At 46.9% G+C, this 23,870-nt stretch overlaps 1 protein-coding gene across 1 annotated transcript in view; it reads left to right on the top strand.

Moving 5' to 3' along the window:
- The first annotated feature begins 2,872 nt into the window (after positions 1-2,872).
- Positions 2,873-23,870, top strand: part of SH3BGRL (SH3 domain binding glutamate rich protein like) — a 30,061-nt gene continuing 9,063 nt past the window's right edge. Inside the window, exon 1 of the mRNA XM_042029247.1 lies at positions 2,873-3,010. Within this exon, the coding sequence (XP_041885181.1) occupies positions 2,966-3,010 (45 nt within the window). The 5' untranslated portion in view covers positions 2,873-2,965. The remainder of the gene's footprint in view (positions 3,011-23,870) is intronic.

The raw sequence follows: 23,870 nt of genomic DNA on the forward strand, positions 1-23,870 counted from the left end.
GGGTCTGGGGAGCTCAGCGGGACCTGGGGGGAGGCTGAGCCGGGACGGTTTTAGGGGAGCTGCACCGTAATGTAACTCATGGGTTCCACTGTAGAGGAGTGAGAGTCCCTGCTCCGTGCCCTGTGAGTGACCTCCTCCGCCGTGTGCCTGCCACAATTCCGCGTAAATCAAGGAAACCCGGCCCTGCTGAGTTTCCAGACGAGAAAGATCTCTTGTATTTCCCCACCTGTTACCAGAAAGTCTTTGGAGCAGGGGAGCAGTTTGCACCTCCCATGGCACGGGATGCAGCAGGGCACGGGCAAAGCCAGGAGACATGCTCCGAGTCACGGCTTGCCCTTTGGCTCCAGTTACTGCCAGGCTGGGACTGGGAATGAAGGAGGATTTCTGATTTCCTGTTGTGAGCACTGAGCTGATGTCCCTTGCCCGTCACACCTTCTCCGTTTCACACAGATCCGGATCATCTCCTCCGCCACAAGCACAATCTGCGAGGTGACCCTGGCACAGCCTCACGTTACTCATAGGTGGATTCTGGATGAATTTCTCTCCATGGTTACAAAGCAGCTGTGGAGCATGTGGAGCATGTTCTTCCTGACCTTTTGGACAAGATGGAACTTGGAGTTGATTACTGCAGTATCTTTCATTGTGAGATTCTCCTACAGTTCTTTCTTAAAACAGCTGAATTTGACAGCATTGAGAAGGCTCCATCCTTGCCTGTGCTCTAAGGAAAAAGTGAATGGATCTTTGCCATCACTGGCAGTGTTTTAATGTGAAATCCTAGGATGACTCTGGGATGGCCAATCCCTTGGGCTTCCCTTTGGGGAGCATCTAAAATTTGGTAATTTTGTTTGAGGTTTTGGTCTACATTGAGAAAGATATTTCACAGCTTCACAAGTGTTTAACAACGAAAACAGAAACAACACTGTGGATTTTACAGGAGTAGCATGGGAATAGAAAATATCTCACTTTTCCACCAATAAAGTAGAAAATTTACTTTTATGAGTCAAGAAAACCAAGTTGTGTCAATGATACCTGATTCGTGTATTGCTCTTAACTTAATAAATCTCATTTCATGATGATAAAATGCCTCCTAGAGTGCACTTTTGAGAGTAATGATTATAGCAGCGTTTTTAGGAGGCAGGAGGATGAGGTACAGCTTGCTCCAGGTGAATCTCAACCTCTGAGGAGCCCATTCCAAGTCTCCAAGGAGAGGAGAGCTTGCAGAAGGCAGTCAGGCAGCCAGGAGCACAACAGGGGAGCCCAAAGTTCAAGTGACCCTCCCTTTCCCGTTCTCCACCTGCATTTTTTCCTTCTTTCTGATAAGCTGTGGTTTCTCCCTCCTGCGTTCCTTGCCATGAATCAGGTTACACACTGGAGGCAACAGGAATTCCCAGGGTGTTTCTCAAGCAGCTGGGAAGGGGCTGCACAAACACAACTGAAGAAACATTCCTTGAAGAATTTTAATCTGGATTTAACTCGGTTTGTTTTAAACAGATTAAAAAATACGCCATTTATTTTATTAAATTTTGAAATTTCTTGAACCAGGGAATTTTTATGGCATACCATCATCTTAAATAAATTTTGGTTTATTGATTTTTCACACACTTAAAACTCATGACTGCTTCAAAGATTCAGATAAGTATCATAAGTAATATCAAATTGAGGCATGTCCTCTTCAAAAGTTTTCTTTCCTTTACTATTGGCAAATTCATAAAGCAAATACAGATGACTTAATCACTACTTTTTAATTCAATGTTTTCAGAAGGTTTTTTTTTTTTTAGAAAAACTGCTAATGATTTGAAACAGGAAAGCTCTTTCTGAAAACTCATTTCAGAAATACCTCGCTTCTTGCCAAGAGCAGAACAAACATCTTGCTTTCATCTTAGCTTGTAGCTGTAGAATTGCAGCTTCCTGTGCTCATCATTGTACATATTTTCCATTTGTTGTAAACCTGCTATCAGCATATATAATAAAATATATATGAGGTAATATTTGGGAGTACCAAAGGCAAGTGGCAGACAGGTGCTGGATATACATTTCCTTAAAAAACGTGTCACCATGACTATAAAAATTAAAAATGTGGGGGATTTGATGCTTTATTTGTGTGGAAGATACTTTACAATAATCACAGGAATGCGAAGAACTCCACTGGATGCCACCTGTCCTTTGCCATGGGCTGGCACATCAGTACCTTCCATGTTGGAGTAAATTTTAAAAGGAAATTCTTAATTCTAAATACCACTTCCCAAAAACAACCACCCGCCCCTGACTTCTCGTGCCCCCGTTCCCGGTGAGCGGCCAAGGCACCGGGCGGGCCGGGGCGGCGGCGCTGCCGCTGCCCTCGCACCGCGGGCGGGGCGGGAGCGGGGCAGGGCCATGGCGGCTGCAGGACCGCCGGTACCGCCGGAGCCCAGCACGGGCCCATCGGCCCCGGGGACCGGGCCGCGAGGGCAGCGCCCGTGAGGGGACCCGCCATGAGGGGAGCTGCTGCTGCTGAGGGGAACCGGCGCTGAGCGGAACCAGCGGCTGCCATGGCGGCCCCGCACGCTTCGCTCCCTCCCTCTCTGCCAGCCCGGTGCCCCCCGGTTCCCCCCGCCGCTCTCACCCCCCGCCCCGAGGCAGGCGCTCCGCCCGAGCCCCCGCGTCCCCTCGGCGCGGCCCCGCCGCCATGGCTCCCTCGCCCCCTCCCCCGCACGTCTCGCGCGGCTCGTCGAGAACGCGCCTCCTCTCCCCTTTCTTTCTTCCTTTTTTTTTTTCCCTTTCCTTTTTTACTATTTATTTATTTAATTAATTTTTAAAAAACCATTTTCCGCCCTTCCGGGCTCGGGCGGCGGCAGCTGCGGAGCGAGGCGGGGCGAGCGCTCCCGCCGCCTCTCCGCGCCCGCCCTCCCGCCTCAGCCCCAGCCCGCACCCGAGCCGCCCTCACACACCCACTGCCCGCCCGGCTCCGCATCCCGCCGCTCCCAGCATGGTCATCAAGGTCTACATCGCCTCTTCCTCCGGCTCCACGGCGGTAAGCGGCGCACGGGGGAAACTTGTGCCGGGCGGGGGGCGGCCGGTCAGCGTGGGGAGAGGCCGGGGCAGCCGCGGTCCCCTCACGGCGCCCGGCGCTGTGCGGGCGGTGCTGCGGCTGCCGCCGACGGAAAGCGGCATTTCCTCGGTGATCCCGCGCCCCTCGCCCTGTGCTGGGAAGGCAGAGCCACCAGTATTTGGGGTTTTTTTTTGTTATTCTTGAAGTTAAATTCTAAATGTGTCTCCCGTCATTCGGTTTTGATGAGTTTATTCGTCGTTGATTGTGGCAGGCGTGTGTGGCCGCTGTCCCAGTAGCCTCCGGTTCTTGCCCTGTTGGGAATACTGGATTTCGCTTTTCGTGGCCCCAGTGTGTTGTAGGCAGAGCTCGGACTGTGTTTTTCAACGGGAAAATAAAGAGGTACACAGAAATAGCGGGATTTGTGCCTAGGTTCAGGTGTAGCTCTGTGTCCTCAGGATCGTCTGGTTTCTGTTTGATCCGTGTGAGAGATGCTCCGAGGCTGAAATCCGGGGGATTTGGTTGCACTTGGTATGGATGTGCTGGAGAACTACAAAATGCCAGAGACTCAGAAAATGTCAGCTATTGCAGTTAATGATCAGTGACTTTTACTGCGAGATAGAGAGTCTGAGCTGTGGCTGTGTGATGACCTTTTCCTGTCACTGTTCGTGCTTCAGGTCCCCAAACTTTGGGAGGACAGGGACGTACAGAAGATAAAAACAAACCCTCACTGCGTTTTCCTTCTTTGCTTGAGTGCAGCCACTGATCTGTAGGCTTCAGCAGATCAAGCGCCAGTTGGTAAGCTTGGGGTGATGGGCTGCAGATGGCACAGGAGCCTGTGCCTCAGGTGTCCCTGCTGTCCCTCCCTTCCCGGGTCATTTTTGTTAAATTTGATGCCAGCGCCGACAGTGCCGGTGCCGGTGGTGAAAAGCAGAGGATTATTTGATGCTGATCTGGGGAGGGTCTTGAAATCCTGAGTAGTTCATTCATAAAAGGGATCCAAAGGGTTCATACAGAATGATCATCTGGAAGGAAAGCAGCAGATTGGAAAAGTAATCCTTTCTTTCTAATGCAGCTGTTAATAGGTTTCAAGTTGACTGCTTCAGTTGCTATAGATTTTTATCAGTGCCCTCTTCATGGCACCTATTGATTTCTGTCTGTCTGGTGATACTGAGCTCCAGGGGTGCAACCACAGATCTCAATCCCAACTGTGTTTTTCTGGTTTTAAGTTAAGTTTTTAATCATTAGCTTAGTGTTTTTTACAGTGCTGCCTCATCCTCGTGTGGGTTGTACATGTTACAAGGCTCCAGTCTGACTAACTGCTGCCTTTCAGGCTCCTCTGTGCATCCCTGCCTGTGGAATTTGAATGTAGCGTTGGTGTAGTCTGTTTTTTGGGGAATTCGAGTGTAATGTGCACATAATTGCCAATTTTATGACGTATATATTTTTATATATACACACACATACACTCATGCCTGTGTCTAAAGCTGGAGCAGCTCAAGGGATCTTGTGGTAATGAGCAAGACTTGCACATTCTCAGATTCCTGCGTACACCGAGGGTGTTTCTGTTGGCAGGACTGGCCCAGCACCTCACTGGGTGATGTTTTCTTTCCAGTATAAGAATTTTAATCGATGTTTCAACCTAAAGTAAGACAGAGAGGCACCTCTTTGGAGGGAATTGGAACGAGTTGTTTCTGTGGCTCTTAAAACCGTTGGTGAGACAGGCTTTGCTTGGAGGACCAGAGGAGCCTTTCCGGGTGCTGAATTTGAAATAACCCACTCCAGGAATGGAAAATCCACATCAGAGAAGATTGCTACAGAGAGATGGAACAGAGACAAGGCTGTTTGCAGCAAAGTGACTGAACTGGGTAACATCAGCCTGGGAAGGGCTCTCGCTCCTGCTAAGTCATTTTTGTACTCTAGTGACACCCAGCTCTGTGTTATTTTGGGTTTTAAAAGGCTAATTTGCCTGAGTAGAAGCAAACCAGAAATAAGTATCAAATCTCCTCCTTCCTGCCCCATTTCTGTAAGGTGAAGAAGCTTTTGTGAGACTGGAAAGTGTCTCCCACTGAATGGAAAAGGGTTGAGGTTGCTTCACCTCATGCCCTGGGGCTGTGAGTCTTGGAGGGTGCCCAAATTTTGTGGTCTATTATTGGCAAAGTCCTGCTTTGTTATATGGTATAATTTGCCACATCACAGTATATAAAATGTTTCCCCGAGGCACTTTTCTCCATAATGTTTTTATTCAGTATGATGTATCTGTGAGGAAAAAACACTGTGTGAAGCTCATGTCTAAGCAAAAACATTTTATGAGTGTGTTTCAAGGGATTTCTGGAAATTATGATGATTGACATCTCGTCTGGCCTCCTATTTGAATTTCACCCCATAATATGATAGTTACAGCACCGGTTTCCTGCTGTGTTTGAAGGGCTTGCTTGGGAAGTGGCCCCTTGTCTTTAATCTTCCTCAGCATGGATGCTGTGCTGGGCAGGGATGCACGGGGACTGTAATTACGAAGATGAAGTGAGGACACCCAACGTGGGAATGTGCACGTGGAGTTGCTGTCCAGGAGTTTTCCTGCCTGGCGTACAGTCAGAGTGAGCAGTGTTCCTTAGCCTGGGACAGTGGTGGAGGCTACGGACAGAAATGACAGACACAAATGCCGCGTTTGGGAAGTGCAGGAGCGTTGCGGGAACAGAGGCTGTGCCGGCTAGGAGAGGGGTTTCACTGTGACTTCCCATTCAAATCCTTCAGGAGGTTGAGGAAGAAGGAAGAGAGGCCAAAGAGTCATTAGACTCTTGCTCCTTGTAGAAAAGGATACAAGGACGGAAAAAGCTGAATGCCACAAACCCAGTGTGTGATTTTCTCCACAGGATTTTGGTATTTTGTTGATTTTGGGGCAAGAGATTGCCCAGCACCAGAATCCCTTTCTTCCTGAAGGCAACTGGATTGCCCATTTTATTGATCTCATGTGGAAGGGAACCAGCTGTTTAAATTCTTCTCGGTCTTAAGAGTGTGCATTTGTTGCCAACAACTGCACAGGTCTTGAGTATGGACTTTGAGAGAATTGTATTTGTTCATCCAACATCCCCCTGCAGTTCCAGGGCTGTGGGTGAAACTGGAGGCTGTGGCTGTGGAACTGAAGTCCCAGCACTGGATGTGGTGGGCTGAGCTCTACTCTGTGCCACTGCCAGTGCTGTGGGCTCTGGAAACTGCCACATCAAATGTCTGGTGTCCAGATGCTCCTTGGAGCCAGGCACTTCATCTTTGTGGTCTACATCCCATATTTCCATCTCTCCCAGCTCTCCCCCTGCCTTGTTTTGATGGCTGTGTGGGTGGTTTTCTTTCCTTGCCTCCTACTGCGACTGCAGACATGGCAGAAAGAAGAGATGACCCCAGAGTCAGACTCAGGGTCCTGTATTACACAGACCTGCTGCTGTTTAGGGATGGTTTTAGAGAGGAAAGGAAATTTTAATTTATTTTTCATCCACAAAGTTAAGGATGTGGGGGGGGGGGTGTTCTATTTTTCTTGTACTGTCTTCTTGCTTGGGAAAGGATCTAGGTCTTCTCCCCACCCACCAGGAAATGAAGAAGAAAGTGGCCTATGGTCTGGAGAGTGAACATTTGTTCACAATTACTCTTCTCTTTTCCCAGTAAGGCACCAGAGAACTTGCTGGTGCCACTGGGGACATGTAACAAGTGTCAAGTACTTCCTAGAGCATTCCAGGGGAGAACCAGCTCTGGAGAAGAGCTGTTGGAAATGATGAGTGTGTGTAACCACCAGCTCTTGTCCTTGTTCAACAGCTCAGGGCTTTGGGAGAGCTGGTGAGGCTCCTTCATCCTTCTGAAGTTTGAATCCCAGGGAAGTAATACATGGACAGATGGAGATTGTATAAAAAATTATATTTTGCATTTAAATACCTCAAGGGCCTTTTTTCTCAGATTGTCACAATAAATGCAAATAATACCACCCTAAGAGAGAATGAGCAAGTCTGTGTGCTTTGTGTTTGTGTTGTTTGGCTGCTGTGAGGTTTCATGGAATCAGAATTGTTCAGGTTGGGAAAGGCCTCACAGCTCATTGAGTCCAACGGCTTTGCTGTGGTGCCGGGCCGTGGCAGGAGGTGGCTCTGAGGGGAAATGCAGCCACAGCAGCGTGGCTCTGTGCATCCAGTCCTTATCAGTGTGGATCACAAGTGTCCCTTGTTCCGCTGCCACGTTCAAGATTCCCAGCGTGCTGTCCCAGCGCGGATGTCTGTGGTCACGTTGGTCGCTGTGGAAGCCCTGAGCCGTGGCAGCAGACTGTCAGGAGCAGCTCGTGAACTTCCTTCAGCTGCCTGGCAGGGCAGTTCATGTGGGAAGAAAACACCGATACAAATCTTTGGTAAATAGTCTTGTAATATGACGCAAGTTTAGCTAAACTCACATACTGTGGGGAAATAAGCTGCATCTGTAGTTACAAAAACAATCTTACCGTGTATCTATGTTTTTGTGATGCTCAGCTCAGGCAGTATATACATCATGGGTGAAAAGTGACTTGTTAGGCTGGGTATTGATCTTTAAACCCCTGTCTTATGGAAACATAATATGTGTAAAGGACTTTTTTGGATACCCAGTGTTCACCAAACTGAGTTTCTCTCAATAAAATGGCAGGAGTTGTTCTGAGTTAGAGCTCTTGGGATGGAAGACAAAATCCGTAATGTGGCTCAAGCTCGGATGTGTTCCATCTGCCTCCTGGGTTGTTTTTTGTAAAGTCATTGTTCCAAACTCGAGATAAGTCAAATATTTTTCTTAAAATACTGCATTCAAATTTTTAATGGAGCCAGAGATTAAATTGGCTGCAGTTGTTGCAATAGTTTTAATATATCAAAATAAAAAACACTCTACTGTGCTTAAATAAAACCAGTTTCTGACAGCAGGAGAAAGATGGAAAATTCTACTCCACAGTCAAAGCCAGAAACAGCTTTTTGCTGAGAATTTCTCTAGGTTGTATATGCAGGTAGGACAGTGTTTATTCTGAGGTGGTGCTCAGGATTATGTCTCTGCTTGGGGAGAAGAGGCAGATTTTGGTAGAGGCTGGATGCTGTCAGCTCGCGCCGGCTTTCCCTTGAACTCTGAACCGCAGCACGTTCTGAGACAGGATCCACACAGCGTCATGTCAGGGCTAAGCACTTGTGGGTTTTAAATAAATATTTATAGAGTTGAGCATGAAACTTTCCTTGCCCTGGGGCATTAAAGTTACACTCAGAAAATTCCTGTAGAAGTCGGTGAATTGGCATCTGCGTCAACGAGCAGAGGGTGCCAAGACTTGAGTCTCTGCAAGGTTATTCTTGCTCCTTCCAGGAAAGGAGGAACTGGGGAGAGAGGAGAACAAAGGGAGCTACACCAACATTGACAGAATTCAGCTGTTCAAGCTCAAAACAGAATAGAAATATTCCCCTCTATGACAAAAAGAAGAGCTAAGGGTGCATCGTTGCCATAGCCAAAGGGAGGTGAGCTCTGCCTGTTCTTTGTGTTCCTCAGCCTTGGAAGCACCAATCTCAGTTCCTGGCACTGACTGGAGAGCTGGAAACCTGAACCAAATCCACATCTTATATCAATATTCTGCTATTCAGGAATGTTTTTGCTCACACATGAAAATTCGGTGTTCAGGCCATTTGTTTAACCCTGGCCGTATGCAGGGGAGACTTTCAGTTTCTGATTAAATTTAAATGCTTTTGTTGGCCAGATATTTAATCAAGCCTGAAAGAGCTTTAATTGTAATGCTTATCTACTGTTGTTTGTCCCAGAAAAAACAGGCCTCAGTCCAGGAGCACGTCCTTCCTGGGACAGCACCTCCAGCTCAGTGTTAAGGCCATTTTCTAACACTGAAAAGGCAGCAGAGTGAGACTGAGCTTTAAAGCACCAGAAAGAATGTGAAGGGTCAGCATCCAACTGGCCTGACTGAGGTTCATGCTGTCCGGATACAGCTGAAGTTGTTTTCACATCCTGACTTACAGCTCCTTCCTGGACTTCGTTTCCCCTGTGAGAAGTGGATGTGGTGATTTATTTCTTTAATTAATGATCTGAAGTTCAGTTTTACTGGGGCTGTTTCCGTGCATGAATCAGCCTCTCTGGAAATCTAAAGGCGCTAGAGTGTAAAATTTTAACTATTACCTGTTGTTTGATTGCTGGGGTGTTGGAGTGAAGAGAGGAGCCAAAGGCAGCTGTGGTTTGAAAAAAGGATCTCAGGGAAATCTGAGAGCTGCGAGCCATCTTCCGGTGCTGCACAAATGGATGTTAATCTTCACTCCTAGAGAATGTGTGGACAGAGACAGGGCAGGGAGGACAATCTGTGCAGTGTCAGAGGAGAAAGCTGTGCCTCATGCCTGAGCTACTTGGAGCATAGGAGGGAGGGTGATCCATAATATTGAATCCCTGGACTTCTAGAAAGTTTTGGACAAGCATTGGCCAGGTTTACAATCTTCTTTTTCAGAAAGAAACTAAGCTTCTGTGGGATAAGAGAAAAGGATTATTTACTTTCTTTTTGGCTTACGTAACTGATTGCACATCAGTTACAAAAAGCTGATAACAATCAAGATTTGGGAATATACAGGCAGCTTTTACAATCTGCAGAAATTACCAGGAGATTCCCGCAGAGATCTGTGCTGGACTGTAAGCAAACAGTGCAAGAACAGCCTGCTGTTGCTGTCCCAGCTGGAAAACTGGGAAGAAACAATCATTGTCCTATGCAAGAACGAGGTTTAAACTCTGCTAAAACTAGCAGAGAGGTCTTGGAGCTATACTAGGTAATTCTACAAAAATACCATATTCATGGCCATGAAAAGCAAAGAGAATGTCAGGAATGTTTAGAATGGGAGAAGGCTAAACCCCACTGTATAAATGTGTGGTGAGTCTGTCTTTAGTAGACTGGAATTGTTGTCTTTAAATTATATAAAACAGTGAGAAAAGGGAAGAAAGTAGGGTGAAGTGATCACTTTGGGAGGAACAACCAAATAAGGCAGAACTTGTGGGTAATAAGGTAGAAGCTCTGGCTGCCCCATCCCAGGAAGTGTTTCAGGCCAGGTCAGACAGGACTTGGAGAAACCTGGTCTAGTGGAAGGTGTCCCTGCCCATGGCAGGGAGTGTGACTGGATGGTCTATAAGGTTCCTTCCAACCCAAACCATTCCATGATTCTGTGAATTCTGCAGTTGAGGAAGAAAGAGCTGAAAAAGTCTGAAATGTGATAACATCATGTCAGGCATGGGAGAGCAAACAGGAGGGCATTATTAATAACTTTTCATAATGGAACAACTGGGGGAGAGCTAGTGAAAGTGGCAGGTGGCAGGTTCAGAATAAATGAAATGCTTTGTTCGACTACACAGATGTCAGGGAGGAACTCCTGGCCAGAGGATGTGGTATACAGCAGGAAGTTCATGGGCTCGGGAAGCAGTGAGACAAAGTAAGGGGAAAAGTCTATTAACGTATGAAACGTTATTACTACACCTGTGACTCAAAACTGTGAATGACTGGCATCTGGGAAGAAAGCTGGATGTAGTGTAGCAGCTCTCTGTGCTCAGTCTGTTGGCATGCTCTTCCTTGGGATCTGTGACCAGTGGAGACAGGAGACTGGGCTAGACAAGTGTTGGATCCAACCCAGTAAAGCTTTCTTCTCTTCTTGAATGAAATTGGCTCTGCTTCCAAAATTATGTTAACAGTTTGCATTAAAAAAAATAAGACCATGTTGTCCAGGAAAATGTTTGGTGGAAAAGAATATATGTGTGTGTTTGGGATATGTTGGGTTGGTGTCTCAGCATTTCTTACATATGAAACAAGCAGTTAGTGATTCGAAGACCATCGTTGTGCAGATGCTGACATGCTGCATGTTTAGACCATGTTTAGGGTAGATGATCAGACACCTCTCCTGCCTTCGGCATAGATCAAAGTCAACTGGAAAAGCCTGATGGAAACAGCAAGCACAAAGCCTCTGGGAAAAATAATCACAGTTTTCACATAAACCCACGTTTTTATGGGAGTACTCATTGCCAGGCAGGTTTAAACAGCACATCTGTATTCACCTCATGGGATCAACCTCTGGCTGTGCTTATATCGCTGGGAATTTTGCCATGGACTACAGCAGGACAAGATTTTATTCCTTAGGAAACATTTAATACTGCTTATCCAAGGCATTCCTGTGCACATGTTGCAAATGTATTTGGCCAGAGCAGCAGCTGCAGAACAACTGGCAGAGCAGGAGAGGAGCAGAATAACTCTGTGAATGAAATTAAAAATAAAAATTAAAAATATCCTAAAACATTCTCACTGGATATGGATAGAAATGCAGTTCAAGTGAAGCTGATTTATGCCTAGTAGATGTTTGGTGATTTTTTTTTTCCCCTTGGCAGGAAATACAATATAAGTGAATAGAAATATAAAGGGGCAGGTTTGCAGATTTCCTTGTTAGTGCCCCGGTAATCCTGATTAAGAACTGGAAATTCCACCCTGTAATGCAGATAAACAAGTCCCTTGGTTCTGGTAGCTCAGTCCATGGAACCTTTTTGCCTGAGCAGTCTTTTTTCAAATTTCTGTTCCCTTCCATCACATTAAAATGTACCAGGAGGTCCCTGTGAGAGCTTCCCTTCACCTGCAGAGAACTGGGGTTTGTTGTGCATGCTGTGGGAAGATCAAAGTAAATCCATAATGCTGACTTGGGAAATGTTCCCCCCCACGAATTTACACCTGGATGAACTGAGGAGCAGCTGGACAGACAGCACTGGCTTCCACAGAATGATTTGGGACCCAAGCTGGCAGCTTGGAAGGCGTTGGGAGAGCCATCACCTCCCACTGCCAGCCATCAGCATTAGGCTGAGACTGAGGAACAGCAGGGGAATGAAGCCATTTTGGCTGCTTGCCCAGGCCTGGAGAACTCCATCTCACAGCAAATAAACAGCTGGGGACTTAAACTTTGAAAAAATAAAATGCAGTGTGTATTTTTCTTAGTTTCTGATTGGGGTAAGCAGATGCTGGCTTGCACTGAGGCAGAAGGAAGCTTGTGGTTTAGAAAAAAAAAAAGGCAGATACCATGGTGACAAGAGGGATCTATAAAACTTTAAAAAGACAGTGGGGAGTTGCAAAGTGGCTCCAGGTTAGTGAGACATGGGCAGCATCCAGATTAGTGCTCCTGCTCTGGGGTGAAGGTGCCACTTCCCTTTGGGCTGCAGGGATGCAGTGGATGATAGCAGCCTGGTGATGGGAAGAACCTGACTGTGTTGGAAAATGCTCCATTTTATTAATTCCTGAAAGAGTCACTTCAGGATATCTCCTGAGCAGTCCTGAGAGCAAACCCCAGGCACTGGCCTTCCTGGCTATGGCAAGCAGAGCTTGGCCAACTCCTGTGTTGTTTCAGCTGCCCAAAGTGTTAGAAACTGCAGTGTGGCCAGATCTTGTGAGAAGAATTTATCTCTCCATCTTAAAGACACAGTTTTTAGACAATATTTTGTCGCAGTAACATAAAGAAGGATCTGAGGCGTCCAGGATGATTCACACTTGAAATATTACCCAGGGCAATCAATTACTGGGTCAGAAAACTGCTGCCCATGTGAGCTGTGGTCTGCTGAATCTTTCCTCTCCAGGATGTTTTTGGGATGCTGTTCTATGTCAAGACAGCCTGGCTCTTCTTGGAAAGAGGAGGAAAACTTGCATTTAATCCATAGTTTTTTCTCTTCCTTTGTATTATGATATTTAGGTATTTTAGTTGAAGAAAAAAGCTTTGTTCTCTTAAAAGAATTATGTGGTTTAGTTTTAGCAGTCAGCAAAAAGACTCTTCGTTAAATAACATCTGTGGTATATGAATTCTTCAAAGATAAAAAGTAATACACATCAGAAGCACCTGGATCCCTGAGGTCATGTATTTCTTCTTAAAGTAGTTTTTCATTTAAAGAATAAATGCCTGGCAATATAAAGGCAGTGAAACAGCAATTAATGCTGTAAACTTTTAGTCCTGTCAGTTAATTTAGCCTCTGTGTGCTAAACCATACAGGAAATAAACTTTGCTTTTATTGTAAACCACAGGGGCCTCGTGCAGAACTCTCTGTGCTTTTAATTCCTCTCCTAACCAGAGTTGAGCTTGTCACACAAGCACAACCAAACCTGTTTTCCCTCTGCTCTGCAGGGCTCCCCATTGCCAGCAGAAATCCACAGCCTCTGAAAAATAATTACAGGAGCAGCTGTTTCAATAAACCCCTCAAACTGCAGCCCTGTGTGTGTTATCTCAGGCTGCCTCCCTGGAAAGATTATTGGAGTGCTGGGCTGATGCAGAGGGTGAAGTCTCAGGGGCACTGAGGTGGGACCTATGCTGTTTGTGTCAGTTCTTACAGCGTGGAGTTGCTGCCAGCATTGCACAGAGTTGTCCTGGGATCTCCACAAAGCTGAAGATAAAGGAGAAATAATTCTTCTGGCTTTCAGAAAGAGGAACCAGATTCAGAACTTGACAACAGGGGTGAGCTCCAGACTATCAGGACTTTTTAAAGCTTCCAGAGCAAGCAGTCAGGTGACCAGTAGCACCTTCAGGGCCTTTCCCCTGCTCTTCTAAGCACGTGGTCAATTTTTGAGTATTTAGGAAAATATCATATGTCAGAGAGTTTTCTGCATCTTGTGATACTGAGCCTCACTGTCTTATTGGAGACCAGTCTTCTGTGTGGTAAATTGCTTTACAGCCAGTGTACAAAGCCTGTCTGTGGGGCTGGGCTGTGGTGTGTTGGTACTGTTTGTAGAATCAGCCAGAAATGATCCCTGAAAAAGTAAATAAGCAGTGATTTGAAGAAATAATTATTCCTGCTGACTAACAGCTCAGGAAAAGGAGCTCTGAGAGGTGAAGAGAAAATTGTTCAAGGAGTCTGTGACAGAGGTAGCTTGGACTTAGGGACTTTTTTTTTCTTCCACATAGTAAAGATTCCCCTTTCCCTGTTTATAACTCAGGTAAGCACCAGTGAGGTGCTGAGGCTGTGGAGACACCAGGAATACACAGAAGAGCTGGCTGATGGGTGGGAATGCTCCAGCTCCTGCCACTCTCATCCCTGTGCTGTTCAGGAGTTGTTAGTTTGGTACTGGGATTTGGGAGGACTGGATCTGTTTGTTTTTATTTAACCCAGCATGGAGTTTGGATGCTGTGACAAGGCACATGGAGACTTCCAGGGAAACTCAGCCTGCCAAGCTCCACGTCTGCTGCAGAAAACAACTGTGTGTAATAAATGAAGAGCTCATATTCTGCTGCTGCTTATGCTTTGTTAGTGCATAACTGAGATAATGGAGCCTGTATTCCACAGTAGGAAGCTCGCTCTCTGTTGGTTTTGGACCAGATGAGCAGTTTTCAGGCTTATAAAAGTCAAATGCCACAAGACTGACTTAGAAAATTGCCAAGGGTCAATTTATTTAGTATTGTAATGGTGGTGTTTTCCTTTGGATGATGACAATTCCGGGTGCTGCAGAGGTTCGTGGACAGTGTCAGTGCGTGTGGTTAATGCTATGGTTTGCCATACATCAGGGTTTCTTTACATCCTCGCCTAAAGGAAGATAAGAGGAAGCCTAGGTCTGGAAGCTTGATTTTGCAAGATATGTTTATCCTGGATAACTTCAGTAGTCATTTAAAAAAAGACAAAAAATCATCCTGATATGTGAATATTTGCATTTGCAGGTCTTTCCTGTTGCTGACTGAAGCAAAAGCCTGCTGCAGGAATGGCCCAAGGCCATGGTTTGATCCCTGCTTTCAGTCCTTATTGCTGCTGGGAGAGGCAGTCCTGCCTCCCCTGGCTCATTTCTTCCCATTCCTTGTGATGGCACAAGAACCCCTGTGTCATCTGTGAGCTGAGCTGGGGTTCCCAAAGCAGCACTGCTGTGTGACTGGAGGAGATTCCCTGCTCAGAGCTCCATGGAGCCCAGCCAAGGCATAGCCTGGCACCGACCTCTGCTCTCTGACCAGGGACAGGACCCCAGGGAACGGCTGGAGCTGTGTCAGGGAAGTTTCACTGGATGTTATAAGAAGATTCCTCATCCAGAGGGTGGTCAGGGACTAGAACAGCTCCCCAGGGAATGGTCACGGCCCCAGAGCTCCAGGACTGTTTGGACAGCAGGCACAGTGTGGGATTGTTGGTATGTCCTGTGCCAGGGCCAGGAGCTGGACTCAATGATCCTTGAGGGTCCCTTCCAACTCAGGATATTCTGTGAGTCTGTGGTTCTCAGAAGTGGTGAATCCTTGCTCAGGAACAGGCCTTCGGAGTTGGTGGAGAAGGTCTCTTTCCAAATAACCTGATTGATGCAGGTTGAGTGTATACGGTCCCAGTAAGGAGCTGTGCTTCCCTGACCGTCTCTCCTGGATAAACCTGCCCAGCCCCGGCGCTGGAGGAGGTGAGGTTTGGGAGTAGCCTATGCAGAGCCCCTGCATGAGGGTGGGCAGGCTTTGGATGTTGGAGGGGTCAGTCTGTGGGAGTTTGGAGCTGCTGCCAGGCAGTGCCCAGAAACTCTCCAGAGACTCGGGCTGCTTCCTGTGCAAAGTTCATCCCTAATCAAACACAGCTCCTGGTGGGGTTGTTTGCAGAGATCATGTGAAGGGAGAGGAGATTCTTGCTGTCCCTGCCTCTGGGGCTGCTGTCCCTGCTCCCAGCGTGAGCAGAGTGAAGAGGAGTCAGGCACGCCCCATGTCTCCAATCAAACCTTCCTTGTGTGAGGGGCCAAGTGTCAGTCTGACACCTCTCCAGATCTGGGACACCTCCCAGCATTCAGCAGTTGGAAGCTTCAGTCACAGTCCCTGTTTTTCTGTGTTCAGGCTCTGGGGTTGTCTACAAAAAGTAGGTAGGCAGGTTTGGTGCCTCTGTTTGTGCCAGCTCCAGTGCTGCCAGAACTTCCTGGGACTTTGGGTTTTAACTTCTCCCTTGCCCAGCTGCTGGGGATCTTGTGTTCCATGTGCATGGAAGTACAGTGTAAAAAGGCTCCCTGCCATCCCATGAGCAAACGTCTCTGTTCTTTGGCTGATGATGGAATGAGATTTTAAAGTCTTGCATTAAAATCCCTGCAAATGGAAGTTTTGGCTGTGTGGGCTTTGTTTGGTTTTAAAATCCAGGCAAATAATCCCATTGGGCATTGCTGTCACTTTCCACAGAACTTTAAAAAAAGGAAAAAAGGAAGGAAAATCCCAAAGAAACAGAAAGTCAGTCTCTGGATGCAGAGTCTGTGTTTGGGGAGGCAGTCTTTGAGCAGGCCATGATTGCTGTGGGGAAGAGCTTTGGCATATCCTGACTTGTGAGTGACTTTGACTTGGCAATAGTGACCCTCTTTAAGCCTTTTACAGAATGAACAGAAGCATCTAAGCAGAGAGTAGAGGGATGTGTCATTTCTGGCTGTGGTGAGGACACAGATATCCTGGCTAAAGGAGGGTGCATCTGATCTGATCTGCTCTGGTGGCCCCCCAGAATATTCCCAGGAGTTTGTGCATCTCTGGTAGGCTTGAGACAGAGCTGGGCTCTTGGGCAAAAGAACTGGATGCAGTCAGGAGCCTGGACAGGCCAGGAAATGCTGAATGAGCAACTGAAAGTGTTGGGGAGCAGCTGGGAAGGAGGAAAGTTAAAGGAGAATGCTCTGTGTCACCCTTCTTTTCAGGGAATCATGGAATATCCTGCGTTGGAAGGGACCCACAAGGATCAAGTCCAACTCCTGGCCCTGCACAGACCCCCCAACAATCCCACGCTGTGCCTGGGAGCGTTGTCCAAATGCTCCTGGAGCTCTGGCAGCCTTGGGGCTGTGACCATTCCCTGAGGAGCCCTTTCAGTGCCTGACCACCTTTTCCTTGCAGCCAAAAAAAAGAAAGATGTACTTCTGAATTCAGTGCTTCAGTAGGAAAAGAGGTGGGGTTTCAGCTGACAGAACCATTTTCATGTACTGGAACAAAACGGGAAGTTTATTAAATGGCACTTTTAAACACAGGCTTCAGGTGTTGCTGATAAGATGTTCTCTGTTAGAATCCTGGTAACACCACAATAGTCCCTGACACGCAGGTGTTAAAGGATGAATGGATTCACCCCCACACACTTCCCCAGTGCTTGGATATCATTTGTTAAGAGCGGAATTTGCCTTAAGCTGTGATAATAACATTGATCCTTAAGGTGCCTTCATAGAAAGTAAACCTAAAACACATTAAAAAGTCATCAGGGCTTTGTTAGGCAGTGCTGCTGCTGCTGTGGGCCAGAAGCTGTGGAGATATAAATAAGGAAATGTTACTTGTCCTCCTACTTGACTAATGGATAAAGGAATCTGCTTTTGGCCACTGCAGGGGGAAAGTAGCTAAACAGACACTGGATGTGGTGCAGCAAGACAGTTCTGACTTATTTGTGGCCTTTTAGTATCTTGTTAGAATTTGACTGTAGTCGAGGTGTGGTGGAATTGGCTGTACTGCGTGTCTGACACCAAATTAGTGACACTGAAAAACTTTGCTGGAACACTGAACTCAAACCCTCCTTGCTGCAGCAAGAGAGAAAAGGTTTCTTTTTTTTCCTTAACTAATTCCTTGAATTCCAACAGCAAGTTGGCAGTGTGGCAATTAGGAACCTGCGCAGCTGTGCTGGGCTGTGCCAGTCAGAAAGGCCAGGCCGGTGTTGCTGGCTGAACTTCCCAAAGTAGCCCAAGGGAACTAAATGCCAAACCCCCCTGGGATTTTATTCTCTTTGCAGTCTGTGTCAGAGTAAATAAAAGTGAGTGGGAGTTGGGTCTCTAAGCGCCCTTGGCTCCATTGAGAATCCTGATCCCCAGGACTTTAGTACATGGAGGTGACGTTAACTTTCCTGTTCCGTTCTTCGGGTAGGAAAAAACTTGTTGAACACACAAGGATCTTTGGACTTGGGTGTTGTTGGTGTGGGATTTAACAAGTTTTTAGGCTTTGGGTTATTGAATGAATGCAATTACAATGGCATTATAATCCATGAGAGAAGCTTTTATTTTTGTTCTCATGAATCAGCTTTTTCATTTATGTAACTTTCTATGGTTTCTGGAGCAAGTCATGGTCTTGTTTTGGGAAGTGCAGACTTTGTCCTTTGTTCCAGCTATATTTTTGGCTTGTGTTCCAAAATCTGGTCTGTGGGGTGGTACCTTATGCCTGGCTAAAGCCCTGTTGGAGACAGGCCATGTGCTGCCAGACGTGACGTAACCTCCAGGTTAAATTGCAAAAACCTTTTGGTAGCCTGGATTTTCCCCCAGCCTCGCTCTTGAGTGGGGGTCCCTTTTCACCTTTTCTTGCTTTTATAAAGGGTCTTCTAAACCCACATGTGAACAGCAGGAATGTGGTTGTTGCTCTCAGTGGGAGCCGGAGCCTGTTCCCTCCTGCCCCAGGTGTTGGGCTGGTGATGCTGACACAGCCCAGGGTTGGTGGGTGCCTGTGGTAAAAACCATTTCCAAATAAACCAATTTTAAGCTTTTGGGGTCTAACCACATCAAACCAGCACTGCTGTGCAGGAATCATGTGGATATCCCATGGACTTCCCCAAAGGACCCTGCAGGGAGAGAGTCAGTACATATGGAGTCCATCTGGACACTGCTGAACTTCTGGGAAAAAAAAAAAAGGAGCAGCACAAGTCCAGCTTGAGCTTTTCCAGCCTCCTGTGTTTGATTTAGGTCCCGTAAGTTCAAGGTGGTTTTGCTGTGTTTGTCCTCAATCTTATTCCCTCCAGACCAGGAACCATCAGGAGAGACAATGATGGCACCACTACATGTAAAGCTCTGCTTAAAATAACCAGAACAAAGAAGTGCTTTGAGTTCTGTGATGATAATTACCCAGACCTAAAAATAGGCAGATGTTCTACTAGGCAGGGAGAAGTAACAGTGAGACAGGAATTGCTGGGAAACACCTGGCAAAGCTCTGATCAAGCCAGGTCATTGTTGGAGTTGCCTGCAGGTTTCCCACCCTCTGACCACCATTTACAGTGGCACCACCAGAACTATAGGGGGGAAAAAATTGGCTTATTCATACAAATAAAACCAACAAAACCACTCTAGACAAAAAAACAGCTTCTGGAATATTAGAGTAAAAGCAAGGAAAACTGTGATGGAGGCCGGGACTGAGGCTGCTCGGAAGGGAGCCCTTCTGCTGTGTGCTGGGGTGGAGAATGAGCTTAGGGGGCCGTCAGGAATCTGTGACATTTAAATCCATGGCTGAGCTGCTGGGCTGTTCAATTCCTACAAATTAGGTTGTAGTGGGAGGAGAAATTCTAACCATTTTGCAGCTCATTTGCAAGGATGAGCTTCTGCATTAGGGACTCAGGTGAGGAAGGCAAGGCCATTTGAGAAATTAGGTGAGACATATGAAAACCAAACCAAAACCCCCAATAGTTGGTACTCTAATTCTGAAAAGTGGCAGTGGAGTATGGCAGTGTGGCCACAGCTCAGTCCACAGAACACCCTGTAACAAGTCAATTTGTCTTGGCAGCACTTGGCATTCCTTGTGCTGCCCATTCCTCCAAGGAAAATCACTTCCTGGGGGTTTCCACCTTGCTGCTGGTGGCTGCCACTGGAATTTGCTGAACATTTCTTGCACTGCACTTTTCCCATTCACTGCTTACATTTCAGCTTACCCATCTTCAGAAGACTCTAAAGCTTCTAGAGAACCGCTGGGTGCAAGTCTGGCCACAACCAGTAGCATCCCCTGGAGTTTGGACTTCACCTTCCTGCACAAAGCAGATGCTTCTGGGATTTAAAGATATGCTCCCACTAAGTATGAAGCAGCGTCTTTAAAATCATCATTGGCATACAATACAACTGCTGTAATGCTGTAGTTGCTTTTGCTTATCTAGAACCCAGAAGGCTGGAATTGGAAATGGAAAAAAAAATCCCCTTTTAAATGTGGTGTTGTCTTGAAACTTCATTGAGAAATGTGTAAGATCAAATGTGTAAGATTTGCTGTAAGGTGTTGCTTCTCTGTTGTCCTGGTGCTGGATCCCAGCTGTGAGGTTGGGAGAGGCAGTTCAGGACACACCTTCAGCAGGAGCTGGAGAGAATCGCAGAACCATGGAATTGTTAAGGTTGAAAAGACCTTTGAAATCATCAAGTCCAACCATCAACCCAGCCCCAGCCCCATGTTCAGCACTAAACCGTGTCCTCAATGCCACATCCACTTGTTTCTTGAACACTTCCAGGGAATGGTGACTCCACCACTTCTCTGGGCAGCCTGTTCTAATGCTTCATAACCATTTCCATGAAAAACTTTTTCCTAATTCCTAATCTGAACCTTCCCTGGTGCAATTTGAGGCCATTTCCTTTTGCCCTGATGCTATAACTGATGATATAACGATGGCTGAAAACATCATAAGAAATCTCTTTATAATTCTTTTAAATCCTCACAATAAAGCATGAGCCATTTAATCCCATGATTGGGAAAGCAATTAATGAAATCTATGTTTTTCCCCTGCATGGAAGTTGGGACACAGGACCCACAGAAGTGGTGGAGAAGCCCCGTGCCAAGGGCCAGGACGGCAGAGCCGCGGTCAGCAAGTTTGTTGTTGGATCAAAACAGCAGCACTCAGACTGTAAACTTACTTTGGGTTCCAATGGTCCATAAATAGGTTTCCAAAACATGTCTATTGTCCAACAAGAGATTTATTTATAAACTGAAAAAATAACAAGACTGAAAGAAAACCAACCCAAACCCTTTCTTGGCCAGCAGCGTGGACTGGACTGTGCTCTGTGTGTGTGCCTGAGATAGAACCTTCTGTGATGTTCCAAAAAGTGTTTAAAATAAGTGTTTCCCTGCAGTGGGGTGGTGCTGGGAGAAGTTGGCTCTTGAACAGCCAGCACAGTCCTGGCTGGAGCTAGGGCTGGAATGCTGCCTGCTCGCTGGACCAAGGTCCCACAGCATCATCCCTTCCTCCTTTTCTGCTTATTATCTTTTTGCCGAGTTCTTTTTTTAATTTTTTTTTTTTTCAATGAGTAAAGATTTGGAAGAGAATCTAAAATGTTGCAGCACTTTCTGGAAAGTTTATTCCCACTTTGGGGTTAAAACTTTATTTTTGATGGGCTGATTTGTTGGCAAACATCACCTGTTGTACTCTTGGCAGCTTTGACGTGGTTTCTCTTGTGTTACTGGTATCACTGATGGGAGCTAGATCTAAGAACAGTAAATTGAATTTCTGATGTGTACTGAAGTGAGGGGCAGTACTTGTTCACAATTCTACACTCATTTTTATGTTAATTTGTGCCCATGCTCTGTTGAAAGCTTAATGTTCCATGATTGGCTCATAACTGGAAAAGAAGGGAATCTTGATACCCAGTGGATTTTCTAGCACAGGATCACAGTGTGTGGTGAGACTTTGCTTAACCACCAATAACTTGCCATAAAGCTGTTTCTGTCTTGGGAACAGACCCTGAAAGCCAAAACAAAGAGAAAATAGATTTATTTCGTTAAATGTTCCTTTCAGTAGTATCTTGGGAACATCAGCAAGAAGCAGAATATCTCCACTCACCTTAGGAGTTGTTTTTCTCCCAAGTGTGTGTTGAGGCAGAGAAACCAGGATGTGATTCTGTTCCTGGGGTGGGGATAAAGGCACCTGTGAGCAAGACAGGCTGTTTGAGGGCATCCTTGTTCCAAGGCAGGGCAGTGGGGAGCTCCAGAGGATGCAGCCCTTCCTCCCAGCAGTGCTGACTTCACCTGCTCCCACCCCTTCTCCTTCCATCCCTCTGTCTCCATCCCACTGGGATTTTCCCCTGCTCCATTTTGCTCATTCCCTCTGCTCCTTCCCCCAGCCTCTTCCCATCCTTACAGCTGTCTGTCCATCCCTGTCTTTCATTTCTCTGTTCTTGTGCTTTTGTGTCTCCATAAATCCTCCTGCCCCACCCAGTACTGGTCCCAAGCCTCAGGGCCCTGCTTGGCTCCTCGGCTCCTGTGCTGACTCTGGGTGCATTCCCGGCTCTCCGCTGCTGCTCTGGGCCTTGCACAGTGTGTCAGGAGCATTTGGAATAAACAAGGATTTTCGTGTTTGCCAACTGCAGTGAGCTGCACTTCAGAGGCCAGAGCGGCTTCAGACATGACAGTTGTTTACGTAGGCCGAGGTGCGGGCTCTGGGAAGGCGCTGGCCGCTGTCCATGCCTGCTTCGGCAACTGGGAGAGGTTTTCTGGGAAGCGAGCGCTGCGTGTTGACAGGCGCATCCTGAAGAAAGGATCCTCGCTCCTTCCCAAACATGGGCAGCAGGAACCATCTTCCAGGCTCTGTCCCGAGGAGAACGTGTGCCCTTTCAAGTAAGACAAAACACCCTGAAGCAGCAGCAGACGTCTCTTGCTCTATTTTCGGCCCTTCCCTCCCAGTGCTATTCCACTGCCTGAGATTAATGGAAGTTTTCTAAATAAAATCCCATAAAATAACAGGATCTGGCAGCTCGGTGTCCCTTCTGCATGCCCCGTTTCTCTGGAGCATTTGCTGCTCTTTTGTAAGTGCTCATCACTGTGGCCGGAAGACTTGTCTGAGGAGCTGGGAGAAAACATTGCTGCTTAATCTTCCAACTTCTTTTTTGTCTGGCCAGAAAACAAGGGTTCCAGATTAATATCCCTCATGCATCAACACCATCCTTGCTTTTCTGTAGAGTTCTCTAGAGAATTACCTCCCTTGACTACAGATGGCCTGAGAGCAACACAGAAACCAGACTTCATGCTTGCCTTACAATAGTGCTTTTTCTGGCAGAAAAAAATACATTTCCAGCTTTTCCAGCTCTTTAAAAACAAGCAGAGAGGGTTGTGATTACCCTTCAGAGCCACAGTCGTCAGTTTGGGATGTGGTTGTACCTCCTGGAGCTGAAAAAACAACCCAGAGACTGTCCCACTGAGATGCTGGGAGGGTGTGAGGATTTGTGTGTGGCTGAGACAATCTAATAGTCAAAATGATTAAAAAAATAAAGTGACTTCTCAGGGGATCAAAATGCTGATTCCTGTCCAACTCAGAGCTCTTCTTTTACATGGCAGAGTGTACAGGTTAATGGTAGTGTTGGTAAAAGCTTGGTTTTCTCTAATTCCTTAATAATTCTGGGGCATCTCAAAGTGTGTTGTCACTGAGCAATGGATTTTGGACAAGTTAAGGACCTGAGTGTAATAAAAACTACTTGGATCTGAAATTACATTTACTACTAGGTTGTACTGACAGAGGAGTTTACAATTCCAAAGACTTTTCCCTTATCTTAGCCCTACAGAACAGTTCATGAAGGAAGTGCTCCCTTTTTTTTCCTCCTCTGAGCTGTAGAACAACGGAGAAAAGCTTCCCCTGCTCCTTCCTGCTGCTGTTAGAGGCAGGCAAGGAAACCTCTTATCCAGAGCTTTGAGTCTGCTGAGAATGTTTTTATACAGCCTCTACACGAATTATTTCCTCGGGGCGGTATTAACTCCTCCAGTTTGATTTATTTTTAGCCATGATGAAAATTAGCAATATCCTTGTGTTTCGGGGTGCTCGCACAGCGAGTCCAGCGGCTCCTGTGGTCGGAGGAATTACGTTGGCTTCGCAGCCCGGGGCAGGCAGCTTCCCTGCTGGAGCTGGGAGCACATTTCCCTCTGTCGGGAGAGCAGGATCAGTCCCTTTGTGCTGCACTGGGCTGGGTGCACCCCTCCTGAGGTCTGCTTGAACCTGCCATGGATAGAGCAGCTCCAGACTGAGTCATGGGGCGCTTGAAGATTCCCTCCTTGGATTTGCCGGGCTGTGTTCCGCAGCCCACATAATTCAGGGCAGCGCTGTCCCCACACTCCCTGCTGCTCCTGGCGCTCCCAGCGTGGCTGGGTGCCCGTGGGTGCGGGGCTGTGCGGGCCGGGGCAGGGCCGGGGCAGGGCCGGGTGCCCGTGGGTGCGGGGCTGTGCGGGCC

This window comes from Corvus kubaryi, unplaced genomic scaffold (assembly GCF_017639235.1).
Source record: "Corvus kubaryi isolate FWS band 111438036 unplaced genomic scaffold, C.kubaryi_AGA036_p1.0 37322, whole genome shotgun sequence".
Taxonomy (NCBI): domain Eukaryota; kingdom Metazoa; phylum Chordata; class Aves; order Passeriformes; family Corvidae; genus Corvus; species Corvus kubaryi.